Consider the following 18,774-nt stretch of genomic DNA (forward strand, 5'->3'; position numbering starts at 1 on the left):
GGGACACAAACCTTAGTAGAGTATTTGTCACTTTTCAAAATTTGAATTGGAAAAAAAATTATAAGATTTTTAAATCTAAAGAAGAAAATGTGATAAAATTTTTAAAAAATAATGATTTTATCTCTAACCCTAACTAAGATTTTTAACAAAAATTTGTTTAGGGGTGAGTGTTTGGATTTTTCAAAATAAAAGAATAAGAGTTTGAGTTTTCACTATACATTGGGTGGGAATAAGTCTTTTCACCGATTTATAATAACTTATTAAGTCCCACATAATTCTTGACCTTTGTATTTGCAATTTTAAATTACCAGAAAATTTGAACCCATCTTAGGGACAAAAAGTTGGGTGCACTAACATAATAAATAAATATACAATTAAATATATAAACAATGTGTTATTATATAACTGTATAATTTTAAATTAAAAATAAAATATGATTTTATCATATAATAATATATAATCTGTATATTTAATTATATATTAAAAATATATACGTATAACATTATTCTTTAAACAAATTATTGAAAAAAAAAAGTTATTATAATAAACCTTATGCGTTTGATGCTTTATAATTCTTATACAAAATTAATTTGTTGCTACGTTGAACAGGTCTTTTGGCGAATGTTCTGTTGTATTAATTCAAGAAAAAGTAAAATTTCCAACTTTAAGTGTACCAAAAAAATAAAAAATCTATCTACTATTATGATGGTTTTGGCAATTTATAATATTAAACAAAACCCTTTTTTTTTTTACAAGAAAATATTATTTGAGCCACATAATTTAATCGGAGTTAAACTAATCTCATCAAATAAACGAAACTTCAGATTTAATAACTGATCTAATAATTACGGTTTACTGATTTATCCTATACTTTCTATACTAGAATAGTAAAAAGTTTATGATGTTTGATATTTAAACTCATTTTTGTCGTTTAAATAATAAAATTAATAAATGGTGGTTGAATTATTGGCATTAATTATTAAGAAATTTTGGATCCCAATTATGTCTGGGATCATGGCTACAAACACTTATCTCAAATAATAATCGATTTTTCTTTTTTAAAAGAGCTCTTTCACTTTTTATAAAAGGAGAGGAGAAGAATGGAACTTGCACACTTCAAAAATGGAAATTCATTATGGGCAAAAGTTTTGATAATGCCCGAGAGAAATACTTTTTCAGATGATTTAAAAGCGATTCTTGTCTGTAGTTGCAGTGGGGTTAAACTTCCCCTTCCGAAGAATCTTCCGGTGGGGCTCAAGATTATTCCTATCATTTACTTTAGATTATTGCAAATAATTGGGTTCCAATAATATCATTTGCCCGCATGATTAAAGCTTCAACCATCAAGAATGGCTTTTTTTCATTTTTCAGCTTTTATGGGATATAGTGTTGAAGATGTCAAAACTCTTTCGTCTGTAAAACTTATGGATTTAATATCCAAAAAGTGATTAGTCATAAGATAATGACAAGATACACGATCAATGATCAAATGCATCAATAGCATAAGTTGATTTAGCGTGCAGATAGATCTTTCTATCCAAAAATAATAGTAAAGATAAGAGTTCGACAATTATCACGATTCTCATAACCTCGCTCCTCAATATTTAATAGTAGTTTTCTATCATCATAGAACACTTTCCATGATATTACTGATTTTAAAAACAGAATATCCCAAATTAACTGATTAAATGGCCCATATTGTTCAGAAATCAGAACCAGGCTTCAAAAAATTTCACTACAAAAATTGACTCAAATCAGAGGCCTCAACACCACCTTGCGCACAATAGGGGTCATTCTTTACATGGCATATTATGTGAGTACATTTATGCAGTCCGGAATAAGAAAAATTTTGACTTTTAATTTTCCCCATTATTGAGGATTGAGAAAAAAATTCATGGTACTGAATCTTAAATGGCTTGAACAGTTACCGAGAAACTGTGAAGGTCATTTACTGGACAAATTAGAAGCCCATGTCTTTTCTAGTCAAAACCTACCAGTTCGAGCGATTCCAAATACATATATTCAGCTAGCATAATCCAGTTTTCGGAGCTCCAAACTCCATCGACCACCTGAAAAACAAAGAAACAGTCATGGCAAACCACAAAATTAATGAAACACATTGTATAGTTTCACTCCCAAACATTGCTAAGAAAAAGGAAACAACAGATCTAAACATCCAGCAAAAGCATGCATGCACATAATAGTTTCAAAAGTTTAGTAAGGGCAAAATATCTCACTCAATAGCAGCCTTTAAGAAATGATGAGCATCCCTCTACATTTGTTTTTGCCATATGGGCTTCAGTAAGTTCATGCATGTCATCATCATCTTCCAAGTCATGTGGTACAGGGATCCACGGAAATGGCTGAAAGATTTTTCTAATATAATCTAACATACATATTTTGTTATAATTGTGAAGACAAACACCCTAGAAAATTTAGTACAATAGCTGTTTTTATATTAAATAATATTTTCACCTATAGTCCTGTATGTGAGAAAAAAATTATTCAAATAAAGTTACAAGAACTCAAAAAGGGGCAACTAATATTCATTACATCCTGCATAACAAAATTTGCAATTGACAAAGGGAGTTAGAGTTTAAACTTGAAAGATTATAAGTATAAACTGACCAAGGGTTTTATTATCATAAGGAATTTTTGCCTTGACAAGTGTCTCAACGAACAACACAGCAAGCTCTGCTCTACAAGTAATCTGAAAAATTTTCATGCAAATCAATTAAAATAAAAGAAATACTAAGAAAGGGTACAAAATGAGAAATTTATAACATGGTCCTTCAACAAAGGATTTTTATTTCTTTTGGTTTCGCGAAAAGGGGGTGGTGTTTTACTTAAAGAGTTGAATTTTAAGTAAATAAGCCCGTTTCTACAATTTAACCACAAGATTCACTGTTTTATCGTACTATATGCATTTTTATTCATCCATGCAGTGATGACCATTCTTTTACTTATACAACATTGAAACTACAGACAGGATGAGCCATAGTCTACATAACAAACCTCATGCCTTGTCAACTCGCATTACAATATAAATCCAATCTTCAATTTCAACACTGGCTGCAAATCTATCAATATATGTGTTTCTATATAAAAGTCTATCATAACCAAATTTTAAGCTTGTCTACCTAGAATTTGGAAATGCAACAGATGGCATGACTGGGTAACCAGATTAATAAGTTGAATAAATTAATATGGAGCTCAAAGGTCTAAATCATCCAAATTTGGCATTAATACAAGATGCAACCACAGTTACCATTTTGTCACTATCTTACTATCATCTAATGATTCCAATCCAACAATTAAACTCATATCTAATCTGGAACAGTTAGGTATGAGTAGAACCAAACCAAACCAACTATCAGCCTACATCAAAGTCATTTACAGGTCAAACTTCAAACCCGTCACAGTTTCAACAACAATGTTAACTGGCTAAAGTCATATTGTTGGAAGTGCAAAAGCAACTTAGTACTCTTTTCGGTTGAACAAATTTTGCAAACCATAAACAAAAGCCTTGAACCCAAAAAAGGAAAAGGAAAAAAGATAAAAGAATCACAGACTAGAAATAAGAGAAAACCTGGTTGTTTTTCAGCTGGATGCATGCACCAGAATTTTCAACATCCAATGCCTCCGAAAATCTCTGTGCACTGACATATCTGTACCAAGACATGACTGTTAATTAAACTAAAATACTCCCACAACAAATAATAACCTCTGGTGAAATGACAAAGACAAAAAAGAATTTTTAAGTCCAGAATTATTAGCCAGAGATAAAATGAAAATAGAAATCACAGTCAAGGACCATGTAGCCATGATTTGTGCACAAAAATGAATAAGCAATATCTCACAAGTTTCAACGGTTTTATAATAATATCTTAAAAATTCAATTTGGAGCATATAGGTTGTATCTAGAAATGCTTGAGATACAATCAAAAACACATTCAAATAATCAATAATGTAACATTTAACAAATGCTTTAGATATATATATATATATATATATTAGTTTAAAGTCAAACAAACAGTTGAAATGACAATCAAAGGAACACATATTTACAGAAAAACATGATTAAGAAAAATTCAGGTGCCACTCGAGAAAAGAAAAGATTTTGCTTAAAAAACTTCTACTTGAAATAAAATGCTAAATGAACACTTGAAATGATCAACAAACGAACACAAATTCGAAGACCATGAAAGGGAACAAGAGACAATTCCAGTGCTTCACAACAAAGAATCAGATTTTACAGAAAGCACTTTTACTTCAATAAAACAATCCCTACTCTACTCGTTTTCAAGTGATTTATAATCCATAACAAACACAAGTTTCAGCCAAAACAAGAGAAATTAACAAAATTATATCAATGATTAAATAATAACAATGATAATAATCGAGCTCTTACCATGCGCTGATAGACTTGTACATCTGTTGAGCTCCATAAAAATTACTATCATTCATAACTTTCACTAATTTCTCAATGTTTTGCATTTAACACCAAATGATAAATCAAATTGTTCTTATGAAATTTAAAGTGCATTGTGTTCCTGATCTAATCAATTTAAATCATTGAAAATTGAACAAATTAAGAGCTCAGCACACACCTCTTCTTTTTAGAATTTAGTATGTGCAAAAAAAAAAAAAGTTTATTTGGAGCATTAATACTATATTTATTAACAATGGGTATGTTTACACGTAATAAAAATAAGTATAAATAAAAGTATCATATGATTGGATGTTACTTTATCTTTAATTTAAATTATTTAATCATGTAATAACACATCAGTGTTTTTTACCTTTGAATCCACTGTTAATTCATGAAACATTATTACTTATTATAGACTGTTTTACAATTTTTTTTAAATATAAATTTCATAAACCCTCACTTACAAGTCAATTATAGAAATTTGATAAAGTTCAAATACAATGGTATGCCACAAAAAACATCACACCAAAAAGGGCATTACAAGCTAGCAGGAGCTTCAGTAAATAAAACAACTTATGAAAAAACTTACCTTCTGTGTTTAATAGCAGCTGAATTTGCATAAAACTCTTCTTTTTGATGATGTTGTGAAACACCCAAGGGAAGTTAGCTACCACGGTCAGCTTTTGAAATGCTTTTTCGCCTTTTGATTAGTCCATCCATTAATTTCATGTAGGTCGATTTGTTTACAGTGATACCCGTCTGTGTTGCTTCCTCAAAAATGTGCATTGCATCTTTGTATTTCCCTTGACTACAAAGCTCATTCATCTGTTCTGAGTAAGCAATGGACCTTGAATCAAATCTCTCTGAAGTCTCAGAAGTTACCACACTTTCCCCCTGTTCCACTTGAATTGGCAGATCCTTTAACTTTCCTCCAACCATTTTAGACTTGAAATCCTCAGCTTCTTGAAGCCAACCAGCATCAATTAGTGCACCATGAATGATGTTAAATGTATAATGGTCCGGCCCTAATTTCTTTTCTTCCATTTCAGATAGAAGATCAAATGCATCCTCAAATCTCCCTTCCTTGCATAGACTTGATATAATCGTGTTGTAAGTAACTGCATCAATTGTCCTCCCCTTTGAAATCCACGTGTTGAAGAGTTTAAGAGCCTTTTCTAGCATACCCTCTCTACAAAGTCCTCTAAGAAGAATATTGCAGGTAAACACGTCAGGTTTGAATGAGTGCTCAACTATTTTGTTGTGAAACTGAAATGCTTTTTCAATTTGTCCCTCCCTGCAGTATCCATGCATAATTGTATTATATGTGGTTTCATTTGGGATTAAACCACTCTCAAGAAGCTCATTCAACTTGTCAATAGCTTGCTCAGTCTTTTCTGAATGGCATAGCCCTGCAATTATAATGTTATAAGTAACAATACTAGGAATGATCTTTTTCTCTTTCATCTCATCCCAAAGCTTCAAAGCTCGGTCCACCTTTTCGTCCTTAAAATATCCCATGATAAGAGTGCCATAGCTCACCTCATCAAGATAATAACCCCTCTTGCTGGCCCTATTAAGCAAGTTGTACGCCTCATCAAGCTTCTTCTCCCCACAAAGAGTATGAAGAAAAGTATTAAGTGTAAAACTATTCATCTTCAAACCTTTCCTACCCATTTCTTCCATTGTTTTGAAAGCTTCAGCCATCTTCCCCGCCTTACAATATCCATTTATCAAAGTATTGAAAGTAACAGTGTCCGGTGAAAACCCACTTTCTTCCATTTTCCTCATAGTATTACTCGCCTCTTCTATTTTCCCTTCCTTCAAATACCACTTAATTATAATATTATAAGTAACTGCATTTGGCTTCACTCCTTTCTCACCCATTTCATCAATCAACTTAAATGCCTCTGAACTACTACCTGATTCAAAACATCCATTAATCATAGTGTTGAAAGTAACCACATCAGGCAACAGCTTCAAATTCTCCATCTCATTCCTCAACCTGAACACCTCCTCCAACTTTCCGTCATTACACATCCCATTAATCAACATATTATATGTCCGAACATCCGGCAACAAATTATTCAAAGTCATCAACTCTATCACCTTCACCGCCTCCTTTAACCAACCCAACTTACAAAATCCACATATCAAAATATTATACGTGCTCCGATTAGGTAACAAACCTTTATCCTTCATATCCGACAACAAATTCCTAGCCTCACTCAACCTACCTTTCTTACACAAAGCATCCAATACCGTATTATACGTTATATTATCTGGTGAACAACCAAAATCCTCCATTTTTCTCAGCCACTCAAGTGCATCTACGAACTTATTCTCCAAACAACATCCATATATCAAAACATTAAAAGTACTAGTATTAGGTTTGACTCCAAGCACACTAATCATATCTTTAAAAACTTTATTAGCAAGCAAAATTGAATGTGACGAAGGGTGTCTTACCAATCCATTTATAAGCAAATTGCAAGTCAACAATCTAGGCTGAAGTTTCAACCTCTTCATTTTACTAAAAACTTGAGCAGCCAAGTGAGGCTTCCCAGAATCAACATAGGCACTTATGCACGTGTCGAAAAGCGGTTTTGACAACTTAATACCATATTTCTTGAGGTCCGAATTACTGGGGTTAACAATGTAGCCATGAAGAACGTGTTGGCGATCAGACTTGATGAAAGAAACGAGTAAAGATTTGGCATCTAAATGTTTGTGATACTGAAGAAGTGAAGGGAGCAGAGAAAGAAGAGGAAGAGGGGACTGCATGAGGGAGAGAGGTAAACGAGCTTGTGCCCACTTGAAAAAGGAGAGGAGAGTGTTGGGTCTTTGGGCTAGGGTTTTGGAGGAGAGAAGCGATAGGAGGAGTGGCTGACTGACGTTTTTAATGTGTGGAGCGAGTGATTCAAGTGGAGCTTTATCTTTTGTTAGGATTTCTGTAAGGGTTCTTAAGAGTTGAGATTCTGTTGATTCTTGGTTCAGGATAGGTGGTGAGATCCTCTCCCTGCCCCTCCCCGTTGCCATCCCTACTCAGCAGTAGTCTTTCTCAATTATGAATAATGATAAAAAATGCCCTAAGCAAGCACTAATTCATTCAAGAAAGAATATCTGTAAGCAAGTTGGGCTTGGGCCTAGGGATAGGTCCGTCCATATTCGAAGTCAAAGAGAGCGGCTAAGAAGCAAGTGTTTCCGTTACGCACCTTTTCTCTATTGGTGGAGCTGCTCGACTGAAAGAAAGGAAAGGTTTGGGACAAAGCCGAAGAAGAAAACCCGTATATAATCACAGAAACATCTGACCTTGTTAGCAACCTTGTTTTCGTATTTGAATCCGAGCTGGGTTGTTCAGGCAGTAAGTGGTTGTAGTATTTGTACTTTCTTGTTTTCCTGTAGTTGTTGTATTCGGTTTGGTATCCTTTCAAAGGTAGGCTTATCGCCGAGGACAAACCAACCGAGATTTCAATCTCAAAAATGTTGTCGAGTAACCTATAATTTATGAGGACTATATAGAGAATGAGCAAAGTTGGGTAGCGAAAAATGTAATAAATTAAAATAAACGGGGAAGAACAAGGAAGAAAAAAATATTTACCATTTTTGAGTTTCTTTCTTGGTTAAGTCTCGGTTCTTAGGGTTCCTTGCATCACTCGCGTGCTCCCAGGTGCGCTTAGCTTCCTAATTTCATATGTTTGCATTCACTTCGTCAATTTTTGATGAGTTTCTTTTAATTATTGGTTTGGTTCAGATTTCATTGTAAGTTAATTAGTTTACTATTATTTGAATACTGCATTTTAATGTATTAAAGCAAGCTTTTTTTTTTTCTCACTTATTGTAATTTAGTAATGTGTTTATTTATCAGGAATCATGGAGTAGAATTTGGTTCAAGTCAAAATTTCGATCTAATTTCAAGTGTTGGATGGAGTTTTAATATTTGATGAAATGCTTGAAAGAGAAAGAAAGCGTAGTACTTAGGATATTGACGGTGAAACCTTCAATGAATTAATTTGGTTCCATTCCGGCAAATTTTCGATTCTGAGTTGAAAGAAATAATTTTTTACTAGTTCTGGAACTGCCCAGAGCCTCATTCCTGAGGAAAAGTGACTGAGTATATTGTTTTCCACAGATGGGAGGGTTGAGAAGGTCCACTCTCGGTGTCTAATTCGCTAAGTCGGTTTAGGGTTATTGGGATTATTAGATAAGGGAAGATGAAGCTTGATTCAAGAGTAATGACCCTAGTTCATACTTTTAGTATTAGTAATCTTTTAGGAATTTTGGGTTATTGAAAAAATAGAAGAAGATTTTTTTGGGACAAGAGTAATTGCCATAGTTCAATGTTTCTAGTATTAATACTATTTTTAATTGGTTTCAGTATGTTCACAGTGCTTTTTTTTTTTTAAACTTGTGACATGTAGACACAACAATTTTGTTTTGAAAATAGTAAACTTCTCTAAAGTGTTCAATCTAGATTTTGTATCCATTCTTTTACAAACCATTCTTTCATGTTTGTCAATTGAGTTTATGAGAGTTAATTTCTTTTTGTGCTATAATTATGATTCTGATCTAGGAACAAGAAGAAGAAAAGAAAACAATTGACATTTAGAGGTAAAGATTGGAAATGAGTTCTGAAATGTTGCAAGCTGCTAAGGTGTATCGCCATCTTCTCAAAGCTGTTGGGAAACATATTGGCAAGGAAGACTATAAGAGGCATTTCAGGGAATATATAACACAGGAGTTTCGGAAGAACATCAACTTGTCTGATCCTTCATCTATACAACAAAAGATTAGACTTGCCTATGATTATACTTTTCTTATTAACAGTGTGCACCATCATAAGGCATGCTCTCTTCAGTTGGTCTAATTTTATTATCCTTTCTTCCATTTTGAAGGCTATTGTATTTTTACTTTTTTTTTTTTTGGTGCAATCTCCGGGCAGATTCTGGCTGTCTCATACTTTACATGAAATCAGTTGTTTTCCAGATAATTGCATGTAGTATTGCTCAGCTTATTCTATTAGCATTGATACATAATGGCATGGGTTAAAATAATACTTATTTCCACTATTGGGCAAAATAGTTTTATCAGTTGTGTGGTTTGTCGTTTTTGTCAATGAACAACTATTTCTCCTGTTTACTTATTGGTATTGTTGTAATGAAAGAGCTAGTTATTTTGTCAATTTTACCTTCATATTTTGGTTATTGCAGGACTTATTGTTCTCTTACAACATTGCTGTTGATAGATCAGATGAAATGAAAAGAGTACTCGGGAAATCTGCTGCCAGTGTTGGCCTTCGTCTTCCTGAGCCTTACCAGCCTTGATGGTCAGTAGGTGTCGAGCGCCTTAACATATTCACTTTGAAGTCAATTTTACTTCCTGTGTAGCCCATAATACTGTATTGGAAATCTGATTAGAGTCAATCCCTATTTGTTTATAGGTCTAGTTTCTTTGCTGTCAACCAAATGGAACCAGTGTTTTGGTTGATCCATTTTCATTTTCTTCAAAGTATGTTTACTGCTGTTGCCTGAACCAGTTGCTGGCCGAAATATTTGCCGCACTAATAAAATTATGGTTGCTTGAACTTGAGGAAGAATATATTATTTCTGATAGTGAAAATGCAGCCGTCTGTTCTCATGATCAGCTTGTACTTCCCCTATTACCTGTTTCAGAGCATTGGGGTCCTCACTTTAAAACATGAAATAGATATAGACATGTGGCGTTACCTGGACTCGAGACCTTCGGTGTGTTCAACCGAAGCGACAACTAGTGACACCACGCCACCATGTTTATTGTTTGGTGTTGTCACTTCTATGATTTAAGTGTAGCACGGTAAAGGCCAAGGGATTATTTTTCACCCAAAGTATGTTAATTTCTTAAATTTTTTTATCATTTATTTACTCATAATTAGTTAAAATTAATAGAATTCTAACTCTTGAAAAATTAATCTCATTTTTTCCTCTAAAAGTTTAAAAATTAACATTTTCTCTCCTAAATCAAGTTTTAAAAAATCATATTTCTCCTTTTAGGTTTAGTTTCAAAACTCTGTCACTTTCTCTGATGCCATTGTCGGTCGTCTCTCCCTCTCAACGGTTTTCCTTTCTCTGAAGGTCTGTCTTAACTTCACCCCAAGCTCTTCGACGTAGAGGAAAGTCATATGAGAAGAGAAATCGTCTTCCCATACGATTTCTCTTGGTGCTGGGGGTTTGGGATAGAGTTGAGATAGGTTATCGGAGGAAGGAAAACCGTTGGGAGGGAGAGACGGCCGACAATGGCACCAGAGAAAGTGACAAGGTTTTGAAACTAAACCCTAAGGGGATAATATGATTTTTTTCAAACTTGGTTTAGGGAAGAAAAGTTATTTTTTTAAATTTAGGGAGAAAATAAAATCATATTTAAGTTTATTTTTAATATTAAGTATAAAATAACAATTTTATCTTTAAAATTAACAAATTTAAATAATTATGAGTAAATAAATAAAATTTTTAAAGTTAACGAAGGAACTTTAAGAAATCAACATACTTTATGTGGGAAATAGTCCATTAACCCACATGAAACTGCATCTGTATCCGAAAGCAAAGCCAATCCATATTGTTTTTTAGATTCAGTCCCTTATTGACTATTGTCTTTTAGATTTAATTTCTTTGCTATCAAGTACCAACCAAAAGGAGCCAAAGTTTTGGAAATCAGAGTGGTACAAATCCCCATTGTTTTTTTGTCAGTTTCTTTGCTATCAACATCTGCATTGCTGTTGCGCTAGATTGAGGCAGGTTTTTATGTTTAGGCATTAATTTGATATTCCTTATTTCTATTAACACATTTCTTTGCTAGACCTTCCAATCATGATATGGAAACTACATATATAAATAAAATTGTATAAACTGTAAGATGGTAATATAAAATTAGGTAATTTTAAAATGAGAAAAAAAAAATCACATTCTTTAATCATAAGCTACTACCTTAATCTATACAGATTAGTTTGTACAATTTATTTGTACACATAATTTTATTTTATAAAAAATATGCAATATAAAATATGAACAAATAATATTGTATATACAAACAAATTATTTATATAACTTTATATGATCGTATTTGATTAAGTGACTTTAAAATAAAAAGAAAAATAAATACTCACATCACTTACTTATAAGTTGTCACCTCAGTTTATATAAATAAATTTGTACGCGTAGTTTTCTTTAATATAAACATAAATTTTGGCGTTGCAATAGCGTATGATTGAACAAATTTATTGTAGTTGAATAAAGCTTTGTTCTTGTTATCAATCAATATAATGGAGTTGAGAGTATCCCTGAAATAGATGAAGACCACAACAGAATCAGGGCAGATAGAAACCCTGATAATTCATCAGGACCGTTCATGTGAAATTAACACCTGTTAATACCTATTATACCGCTGTCCCCTTCTTGCACCCTCATTTTTAGCGTAAACATCCATCACATTATCAAATTTACCAGTTTCAGGCTCCAACATTCATCATCTGTCGTCGCCTTCATGGGTTCAGAGACATTCATACAAATAATACTGGCCATCTTGATTCCTCCTGTTGGAGTCCTCCTACGTTATGGCCTTGGAGTCAGTAAATATACAATTCTTTTAGAAGAAATTAAAATAACATTGTGATCTGTTCTGATAATTTTGTTTGCCTTGTTTTGCAGGTGGAGTTTTGGATAGATTTGGTGCTGACAATGTTGGGATATTTACCTGGGATTGTATATGCAATTTATGTCTTAGTTGTACAGTAAATGAAGAACATTTTCATGTTGGGCATACGTATATGAGAATATTTTCTTCTTCTTTCTCAATAATGTGATCATTTAAATGTGGTGTATGTATCTGTGTACTGAAACAAGGAAAACCAATTTCCGTATGTAATGAGATTTATGCTGAAGATGAAATACCAAAAGAAGAAGATGAATTGTGCAAATGTTTTCAGGGTTTGTGTTCATGCTATGGTTGTTAAATTTTTCAAAGATGCAACAATTTCATGGTTCCTTTTTAGCAGGCAAAACAGAGCGGTAGAATGAATACAAAATCATAATAGAAATTTAAGGGGATGAATTTCCTGTGTTGAATATTAAATGAGAACAGGGTTCCATAAAGTCTTCCCAGTTGGCTTCAGGTTTCCAATGCCTGGCATAACTCAAGCAGACAGCAAAAGCCTAGGCCCTTCACCCAGTTTTTGACAGTGACTAGCAACCATCTCATACAAAGCAAAAGACACCAGCAGATAACCATAGATATGCAGCACGATTTGTCAATGGAATCTTTAATCCTCAAGAACAGCATAGTTAATATATTACACTAACTGAATTTTAACCACATAACATCAGGAATCTGAAAAGACATATTGCAACCGAAGAAATATTGGATAACTAGATGAACTAAGAGTCCGGTTACCTTCTAAAGCAGCCAGTTTAATCAGCATATGCCATAGCATTGTTATCTTCGGAACTGTATCAGCCTATATCCTTTAGTCTCGGCTCTTTCCTATAACATATTCATTAATCAATAGTTAAAAATGAAGCCACCAGAAAAAAAAAAAAAAACTAAAGGTTGCAACATATAGCATTACAGTAACAGATATTGGATCAACATCAATCCTAGTTAGGCCCCTGGCACATGAGTGGATTAAACCCTTTAACATACATCAATTGGCTGAAGTAACAATATTCAGTGATACACGAGGGAAATGTTTCAAGATGGTTTCAGAGTCTAAATAAACAAATGCAGCTCTCACTCAGCTTAAAAGTTGAAATTTTCCAAGGACAAATTTTCTAAGCTATAGAGAGTAAAACAACATCAATTCCGACTAATACAATTTAGGGTCAGTAATATAGTCCTCAACTTCTGCCGTCCTTGAGAACTGATACCAATACTACTTCAACAGACAGGAAATAAAAGTATGAAAATTTCTGTCCAAGGGCAAAAATATACCTTAAGTTCACATCAAAACTCAACTTGCAGGTGTGGACATCAAGTTGCATATCCCTCGCCTAAGGTTGTGGCAATGGGTGAAGTTTTAAATGGTAGGGATATAATATAGCTGATCTGATAATTTACAGCCATTGATCCAAAGATATTAAACTTTGCAGCACTGCTGGAAGCAACTTCTGCATCAGAACATTTCTTAAAAACCACTCTAGCACGGTTAGTTTCCTCATCAATTTCTGTTTCAGATTCCTTCAATGGTCCAAAGCGCCTAAATATCTTATTCAGGTTTGTCTCTGAAGGAATGCAATTTACCTCAGGGAAGTTCAGTATAAGTTCTGCAGGTGAATTCTCGTCAACATAGCCAGGCGGTTTTGGAGGGGCAAGATCCTGATTGCCATCAGCATATTGCTTCCTGGAATATGATCTACGACTCTTTTGAGCAGGTTTCTCCAGTTCAACAGGAACAATTTTATACCCTCCACCATTCCTACCTGATGGTTGCTCTTCAGAGCCATTTTGAATTACCCTGTCTGTCCAATAAGTGTCACTCATATCTTCAAATTCAAAAGTTTCTGGAGACCCAAAAATTGAATGAGAAGATCTTTTCCTTTTTCCACCTGCTTTATCCACAGGCCGGCTAAATATTATTGTATTTCTGAAATCCGAGAAGAAACAAATAATAGTGTTCAAAAAACTGTATCCTTTCATGGGATCTCGTGCTGTTAAATGAAGTTGAGATAGTAAATCATCTAGTGACGTATAATCTGCAGGAAGAATCATCTTCTTTCCTTCTAAATCCTCAAAATTCTCAAATGAAATATCAGCTCCATCTCCATCAAATTTCTGCAACCTCTCACTATTACTCTTCAGGATAGATGGAGACCCAGCCATTTGGCTGGCAACTCTACGTATGCATTCACCAATTTTAAAGGATGGTTTAGGCATTTGAGATGTCGTGGCAGATACTTTTGCAAGAGAAATAGTTTTCCTCACATCTTGTAGTGAGTCATCGCCAGTAGAATCAACCACCTTCCGCCTCTTTCCAGACGATGGTGAAACCAACCTGCTGGTACCAAATTCATCATCATCTAGAGAATCCAATGAACCACTCATCAACTCAGACAAGCTTCTCTCCTTTCTAGGGTACATGCTATTCTTCAAATTGTGTTTACGTTTATGATATGAGCTTCTTTGAGTTCCAGGAATCTCCTGGGCAGAGTGAACATGCTCATCATCCTTACTAAAAGGAGTTGCATGCATCTTGTCATCAAAGTCAAAAGCATCCACACTATTTTCCACCAACCCTCCACAAAATTGGAATTCAGGTAGCCGATAATATCCCTTTAAACGATAGAAGGACAACAATTGAGCCTTAGCTACAACAAGCTCTAGTCGGTCAGCCCCAGAAACTGGAGACTGTGCTAATGCTCTCATGTACTCAACTAATTTATCTGGTTGAAAAGATTGAACACTCGCAAATTCATCCACTCCATCTCTCATACTCGACTCTTGTCGGATTCCGGTATTCTCAACAATTTGGAACCTGATTTCATCATAAGCATCCTTTGGTATGCAAGAGCAAGCTAGCTCCAACTCCACGCGTCTAGACACTTCTTCTAGAGCACAACTGACAGCATTCTGAAATACTTCTGCATTGCTCTGCTTCTCTACCTGGGAGAAATGTGAATAGAAGGGCTTTAGCTGGGATGCATCAACCCACGCGAATGTTCGATCCCCAAAATATGCAACCAGAAAACAGTCCTTCTTATGATACTTCATCGCCTTCTCAGATGCATCAGAAGGATCAAAAATCTGTCCAGGCCACCATGGATGGCTCCTCACTTTACCCCAGACCAAATCAAACACATCAAACTCTCCTTTATCCTCCAGCGACAACTGATAACTAGCTTGATGGGATTTGACTAAGTTCCCTGCCTTCACAGTTGTCCATTTAATAAATTTCTCCTCTGCTCCATGCGTATGACCGTGTTCACTATCTGGTTCTTCAACTTCCATTTCCTCTGGTTCATGCAAATCAACCTGTTCAGCATCAATAACTTGTTCTTCAACTTGCATCTCTTGCCCTACAGTTAAATCAACTTCATAAAGATAAGCCGGCTCCAGACCTCCAACATTGGAATCCAGAAGTTGTTTACTGTACTTCAGAACAATTTCACCACCATTCATGACTTGGTTACACATTTCTGTACTTGCACAAACTACCTCAGCATTAAAGCTCTGTTCATTTCCTGAGCAGGATAGAGTAACATCAAACTCAGAAGAGCATGGATGAAGAACTTCTACATTCACGTATTTTGGAACATCATCCACAGTCATACTCTCACCACTGACAGCCTCAAGAGCTGCTTGTAGGGTAGATATCGAATCCGAACATGCGTTTCTGTGATTTTCAGAGCTATCACCATCCATCAGAACCTTTGTCAGATGTTTTTGACTTAATATCTCTTTCCTTTCATCTGAGATATCTGGTTTGGCATCATTTAAAACCTCCTTATTGTCCATGGGCGAAATTTTGTTATCTCCGCCAGAGTCTTGGGTATCTAATTCAGTGCCCATACATAGTGTCTCATCCCTATTGTTCTGAACACTTACAGAGGAAGATAACAACCCATCCAATTTAGCATTACTAACTTCTTTTTCAATTTCATTCACTTGTTCTACATTTGAACCAACAAGAGCAGTTCCCTGACACAAATTCTCTTCCAGCTTCAACTGTTGGGGTTCCTCAAAATCTGGATGCACCTTTTCGGCCATTGCCACATCTTCCCCTACAACCACCTGGGTTGGCTGAAAGGAGGATGTTGAATCAGCACAGACATTGCACTGTTTTTCAGTGCTTCCATTGGCTGTCTCCACATGTCCCTGCAATTCTTCCAGTGAAAAACTTAAATTTTCATCAAAAGTATCAGTATCCATACCTTCTATGGTGGTACACATATATCCCCCTTGATCTGATGAAACTTCCCCCACAAGAACAACTGGAATTTGTTCATCCAAGGAATTAGGGATAGCATTGATAATAGCATCTTTTTCAGTTCCTTCATCATCTATCTCAGCTAGAGGAATTTTCTTTTCTCCTGAACTAGAAGAAATCCCCTCTACAGCCAGGTTACTAGGGGTATCTTTTTTGGAATCCAAAACCTCTTCACTAACCATCGATACATCCTCCTCAACAACCTGAGGTGGTGCACTTGACTCTTCCCCAATTGCAAGGCAACCTGCATCTATGGTTTCAATACCAGGATTCCATATTTCATCATCCAAACCCCCCAACTTCTGTGTCTCCACAACTTGATCTGCATCATCTCCAGCACTATTCAATTCACTACCTTGCTTAGCATTCTTATGCAGTTCTTTTTCTAAAGAATTTTTCTTCTCCATAGCAATTTCCTCCACGACTTGTGCTTCTCTTTCCAAAGTACCAGACAAAACTGTAGAAGATTCAACCCCATTTTCAGCTCCTTTGCCCTGTGCTTCACTACCCACACTACCAACCATTCCAGTACCTCTCTCAACATTATCTCCAAGAAGTCCTCTCTCCAGATCTTCTTTCCCAGCACCCCCCACTGTTTCTTCCATGTGAGCAACTTGGGTTTTTCCACCCGTTGAATTCATAGTTGCCTTTGACTCTTCAAGCCCAGTTCCAATTTCCACATTCTGAACTTCATCATTCACAGCTTCAACCTTCCTCAAAGGTATTTCATCAGCTACATCACAGTCATCCTCACCTCCAACCATCTTCTTATTTTTCTCCACACTCTGCTCCGCAACAGGCCCTTCGACCTCCATCTCCAATCTATCATTTGATGATGCTTCACCAACAGAAACCCCAATTCCCTTTGTACCTAAATCACTAGCTACATCATCCCCACCACCTGAACTTGCCAAATGTCTCTCTACACTTGCTTCACAAAACCTGCCAAGACCACAAATCTCTTCACAGTTTAAATTCGCCTCACTCTTGGCCTTTAAACTACCATCATTACCACAAACACCTCCAACCTCCATCACTATATCCTCTTCACCACCAGAACCACCATCACCAGTACAACTCTCAACCGAACCCCAAACCTCAGACACTATAGACTCAACCGGAGTTTCAATTTCACTAGCCACCTTTTTACTAGAGGTCACTGTAGACTCTTCCAAATTATCCGTAGAAACAGAAACATCCTTTTCTTGGCCTTCCTCCATGAAAAAAAAAAATCTGTGTTTGTTTCAAAATCATCAAAGACTGTTTCTTTGAAAAGGAAAAAAATAGCTGGTAAACCCTAGTACTAAAAACTTAACAAACCTAAGACATACAAAGAAAGTAAATTCGCTAGAATTAAAGGCAAAGATCAAAACTTTTTGTAATAAAATTTAGAGAAACAGATTAAAGAGTGTACCTTTTGTAAATCTTCTGAGAAGTGAAAGGCGAGGATTTGGGTTTTATACAGAGGTGTTCGCGTTTTGAGTTTGAACAGTGATCGTTTCAGAGATCTAAAGAATTGAACAAAACCCGACCATAATGGGTTCTTGTCCTTGTCACTTTTCAGTGATTGGACATCAGTCTCAGGCTCTCAGGCCTCAGCTTTGAGCTTTCTAATTTTTGTTCTTTATTTTTTAAAATATTATAAATACGTAAATCCACTTCTACTGAAAACTATAAAGTGTTCTTTAATTACAAACTTAACGATCATATTATTGGCACCATCAATATTTACTGAAACAATTCAAATTCTTGGGTATTCTGGTTATAGCAGAAAGTACAAATTTTTAACTTAAAAAGACTTTTCTAAAAGATATAAAGAATTTAATTTTAATCTCCATTTTTTAAGTTTCTTCTTCTAGATTGGCAGAACCTACCATAACTCTAGCTTTTGCTTCAGATGAAAAATTGTGTTGGTCAAGCACCTTGATAAGGACGGTATAAGTTTAAGTCTTTCTCTAATAATTGTAAGATTAGTTATTAAATACATAATTTTATCTATTTAATATGATTGATTTGATTTCAAAATAATGATCCAAATCAGATAGGATTTCTTGTTAAAAACAAAAAAAAAATTAAATCAGACCAAAGAATCTTTTGTAAAACTTCAAAATATATCAACCTCTAATTCAACAACCAAAGATCACAGTAACACTACTTTCTTTAAAGGATTTGAAATGACCAATATACGTGACAAAGGTTCGTATCACATGGCAAAGATATGAGGTTGCATCTAACCTAACCTCATGGTTTTGCCCCAAAACTCCTTACTAGACAAAGGTTCGTATCACGTAATAATATTTTCGTGTTGGTTTGATTGTGATTGTATAAAAGGGGAGAAGGAATGGGTTTGGTTATTGTGATTGAGTTGGGAATGAGTTTAACTATAGTTGTCATA

At 34.9% G+C, this 18,774-nt stretch overlaps 4 protein-coding genes across 15 annotated transcripts; 2 read left to right on the plus strand and 2 right to left on the minus strand.

The window, feature by feature from the left end:
• Positions 1–1,658: 1,658 nt before the first annotated feature.
• Positions 1,659–7,607, minus strand: LOC123227402 (pentatricopeptide repeat-containing protein At2g16880). Of its 4 annotated transcripts, XM_044652187.1 has the most exons (5): positions 5,022–7,607; positions 3,590–3,668; positions 2,629–2,710; positions 2,238–2,363; positions 1,659–2,069 (listed from the first exon to the last, which is right to left on the minus strand). In XM_044652187.1, exon 1 carries the CDS (start codon positions 7,466–7,468, stop codon positions 5,096–5,098), a length of 2,373 nt encoding a protein of 790 aa, XP_044508122.1. In that variant the 5' UTR covers positions 7,469–7,607; the 3' UTR covers positions 1,659–2,069; positions 2,238–2,363; positions 2,629–2,710; positions 3,590–3,668; positions 5,022–5,095. The 4 variants fall into 4 exon arrangements, with proteins under 4 accessions (XP_044508122.1, XP_044508120.1, XP_044508121.1 ...); XM_044652185.1 differs by lacking the exon at positions 2,238–2,363; XM_044652186.1 differs by having other exon boundaries at positions 2,238–2,710.
• A 39-nt stretch (positions 7,608–7,646) lies between these two features.
• On the plus strand, positions 7,647–10,013 carry LOC123227403. 4 transcript variants are annotated; one of them, XM_044652192.1, is made up of 4 exons: positions 7,647–7,793; positions 9,003–9,272; positions 9,640–9,755; positions 9,870–10,013. In XM_044652192.1, the coding sequence occupies exons 2-3, from the start codon at positions 9,054–9,056 to the stop codon at positions 9,751–9,753; spliced, it is 333 nt and encodes a 110-aa protein (XP_044508127.1). In that variant the 5' UTR covers positions 7,647–7,793; positions 9,003–9,053; the 3' UTR covers positions 9,754–9,755; positions 9,870–10,013. The 4 variants fall into 4 exon arrangements, with proteins under 4 accessions (XP_044508127.1, XP_044508124.1, XP_044508125.1 ...); XM_044652189.1 differs by having other exon boundaries at positions 7,648–7,793; positions 9,640–10,013; XM_044652190.1 differs by having other exon boundaries at positions 7,669–8,099; positions 9,640–10,013.
• A 1,674-nt stretch (positions 10,014–11,687) lies between these two features.
• LOC123227457 lies at positions 11,688–18,066 on the minus strand. 6 transcript variants are annotated; one of them, XR_006504475.1, is made up of 4 exons: positions 17,794–18,062; positions 13,388–17,612; positions 12,851–12,940; positions 11,688–11,993 (listed from the first exon to the last, which is right to left on the minus strand). XR_006504475.1 is itself a non-coding variant. In XM_044652258.1 (3 exons), exon 2 carries the CDS (start codon positions 17,597–17,599, stop codon positions 13,427–13,429), a length of 4,173 nt encoding a protein of 1,390 aa, XP_044508193.1. In that variant the 5' UTR covers positions 17,600–17,612; positions 17,794–18,061; the 3' UTR covers positions 12,470–12,940; positions 13,388–13,426. The 6 variants fall into 6 exon arrangements, 3 of the variants coding, with proteins under 3 accessions (XP_044508193.1, XP_044508195.1, XP_044508194.1); XR_006504474.1 differs by having other exon boundaries at positions 11,688–12,007; XR_006504476.1 differs by lacking the exon at positions 11,688–11,993 and adding an exon at positions 12,136–12,154.
• LOC123227458 (low temperature-induced protein lt101.2-like) lies at positions 11,903–12,377 on the plus strand. The gene is made up of 2 exons (XM_044652261.1): positions 11,903–12,025; positions 12,109–12,377. The coding sequence occupies exons 1-2, from the start codon at positions 11,945–11,947 to the stop codon at positions 12,193–12,195; spliced, it is 168 nt and encodes a 55-aa protein (XP_044508196.1). The 5' UTR covers positions 11,903–11,944; the 3' UTR covers positions 12,196–12,377.
• Positions 18,067–18,774: the final 708 nt, after the last annotated feature.

This window comes from Mangifera indica, chromosome 10, assembly GCF_011075055.1.
Source record: "Mangifera indica cultivar Alphonso chromosome 10, CATAS_Mindica_2.1, whole genome shotgun sequence".
NCBI lineage: Eukaryota > Viridiplantae > Streptophyta > Magnoliopsida > Sapindales > Anacardiaceae > Mangifera > Mangifera indica.

Excerpts from the sequence above, each read along its gene's own strand:
- LOC123227402 (XM_044652188.1), bottom strand. The coding sequence starts at position 7,468 with ATGGCAACGGGGAGGGGCAGGGAGAGGATCTCACCACCTATCCTGAAC.
- LOC123227403 (XM_044652192.1), top strand. The coding sequence starts at position 9,054 with ATGAGTTCTGAAATGTTGCAAGCTGCTAAGGTGTATCGCCATCTTCTC. Across the intron at positions 9,273-9,639 it reads ACAGTGTGCACCATCATAAG|GACTTATTGTTCTCTTACAA; the intron begins GCATGCTCTCTT and ends TGGTTATTGCAG.
- LOC123227458 (XM_044652261.1), top strand. The coding sequence starts at position 11,945 with ATGGGTTCAGAGACATTCATACAAATAATACTGGCCATCTTGATTCCT. Across the intron at positions 12,026-12,108 it reads TCCTACGTTATGGCCTTGGA|GTGGAGTTTTGGATAGATTT; the intron begins GTCAGTAAATAT and ends CTTGTTTTGCAG.
- LOC123227457 (XM_044652258.1), bottom strand. The coding sequence starts at position 17,599 with ATGGAGGAAGGCCAAGAAAAGGATGTTTCTGTTTCTACGGATAATTTG.